General features: G+C 38.0%; 1 protein-coding gene across 1 annotated transcript in view; it reads left to right on the forward strand.

Moving 5' to 3' along the window:
• ZMYM2 (zinc finger, MYM-type 2) overlaps positions 1 to 2,229 on the forward strand; it is a gene marked incomplete at its 3' end in the record, with an annotated part of 54,246 nt that overhangs the window by 46,155 nt on the left and 5,862 nt on the right. The window contains exons 12-14 of the mRNA XM_010079210.1: positions 752 to 881; positions 1,049 to 1,164; positions 1,963 to 2,134. Of these exons, the coding sequence (XP_010077512.1) occupies positions 752 to 881; positions 1,049 to 1,164; positions 1,963 to 2,134 (418 nt within the window). The remainder of the gene's footprint in view (positions 1 to 751; positions 882 to 1,048; positions 1,165 to 1,962; positions 2,135 to 2,229) is intronic.

Genomic DNA, 2,229 nt, shown 5'->3' on the forward strand with positions numbered 1-2,229 from the left:
TCCCTATTTAAAAGGATATGTGGGGCTAGTCTTACTACATATGACCAAATAAAAGTGACAGTCTGTTTCTTAAATTACATTCTAAACCAGACAAAAAACACGTCTGGAAGAAGAGGGGTTTTTACCTGTTGACTGTAAGGACGCATGCGGTTCGAGGATTATGTGACGTTCCCAAGTGTTTGTTGTCACTTTTGTAGAGCCAGCAGGGGGAGCTCAAAGTTCATGCTTTACGTACTTTAAAAACGTTTAGAGATATTTTATTTAGAAATACCTTCCTAAAAAAATGTGATTTTTGGATTATAGCATAGTTCAAGAAGGTTAGACCTTGAGCCAAAAGTTTGTTCTTCTACTTACAGTGATTTTTTTTACAGCTAAAACTATTTTAAAGTTGTAAAATAGCTTAAATTGCGCTTTCATTTAAACAAAAAAGTAAAAAGGAATATCTTAAGTGTCTTAAATTTAAAAAAAAAAAAAAAAAAAGGAAAATGAGACAGAAGTGTTAATCAAAGCGGTACCCCTTACTGAGCAAAACAGAAGGATGTTACATTCCTGGCAGTGGCAGCTCGTTACTAGAAATGCAGGATAGCTTGCAATTAAAGACTAACAGTTGGTGCTATTGTGTTGTGTTGCTGTGAGCTTCCTCTTCTGTATCTCATATATGAAAAGTATCAACTGATACGTTAAATCAAGAACTTTATGTTGAAATTAGTTTGGTGTAACAGTATGTTCTCTTTTATTTGCTTGTCTGTAGGGCTCAGCACCACCGCCTTCTCCAACACCTAACAGAGAAATGAAGAACAAGGCAGTTCTTTGCAAGCCTTTGACAATGACGAAAGCCACATATTGTAAACCTCATATGCAGACAAAATCTTGTCAGACAGGTAACTCTTGAACTGTACTGGCACTACTCATTTCTTCATTGCAAATTTTTTTGACTGTTACTATCTTGGAACATACTACAAATACTCTGATTTTTTTCCTTGAACTGCAGGTGTAAAATATATTTAAGTACCTGGCAGTGTTTGCCTTTTTTTTTTTCTTTTAATAGAAGATGATTGGAAAAAAGAGTATGTCCCAGTGCCTGTTCCTGTACCTGTCTATGTTCCGGTGCCTATGAACATGTATAGTCAAAACGTTCCCGTTCCTACAATGGTTCCTGTTCCTGTAAGTGAGACTTCAGCCTCATTTTTAAATTGGCATTCATTCACATGCACGTGTGGGACCACTTTGTGTTGTTGACTGTTCTCGTTCTGGCCCATCTGAAGGACTGCAGGATGCTGCAGCACTATTTATTGGAAAGGTTTTAGAAATCTGACAGTGGCAGTTAATTTTTCTGATTGTTCTTTATGTCCTACCTGCCTGCTGTCAGTGTGAAAATCTTGTGCTGCTGAACTTCTTAGGAACAATTCTGAGTGATACTTTTGAGTTTGCTGAATACGTAATGGCTAATGGGAAACTGAAAGATTGTGTTGGAGAGGGATGGCAGAGTGGGGTAAACAGAAGGAAGAAAAGCAGAAAAGGAAACTTGTGCTAGCAAAGCTTGCGTACCAAATCTCATCCAAATTATGGAAAAACCCCCCCTTGAATCCCTAAAATTCCATGTTTCAGAAGCAAGCTGCTAAAAGAGGATGCAGATTTATCCAAACTGTTAGTCTGAAGTTATAGTCAGACAGGTTTGAAGCTTCAAAGTCCCTTCTGTTCTTACTTTGACACACTGTATTTTGTCATACTTAATTTTTTCCTGTATCCTTTCCTGCTTTTCTTTCTGTTCTCAATCATTTATATTGAATTTTTTAACCTGGCAAGATTTTTTCTTAGCCCACACTGAAGGGATGTTTCTAATCTGTATTAACTCTCTTAGATGAGAGACGTAGAGTTTGTTTCTGTGTTGACTGCTGTTGATGCTTTGTTGCAGCGTATTTTTTTTCATTTCTAATTATCTCTTCTTCCCTGTCTGCATAGGTGCCAGTTCCAGTTTTCTTGCCCACTACTCTGGATAGCAGTGAGAAAATCCTTGCAGCAATAGAAGAGCTGAGGGAAAAAGAACCCTCAAATCCTCTGGAAACTGAGCTACTGAACTTGTCAGGGACAGTACCTGAACATGATGGAAAAGCTGAAGCTTCTGATGTGGCCAGTGAGTTTCCTGACAAATTTCTGGGGTGCTGGGGGTGTAGGTGTGGGTATGTGTGAATCAAGAGAAGGATTTGGGCATTTTTAATTTTAGGGAAA

This window comes from Pterocles gutturalis, unplaced genomic scaffold (assembly GCF_000699245.1).
Source record: "Pterocles gutturalis isolate BGI_N339 unplaced genomic scaffold, ASM69924v1 scaffold42063, whole genome shotgun sequence".
Lineage (NCBI taxonomy): Eukaryota > Metazoa > Chordata > Aves > Pterocliformes > Pteroclidae > Pterocles > Pterocles gutturalis.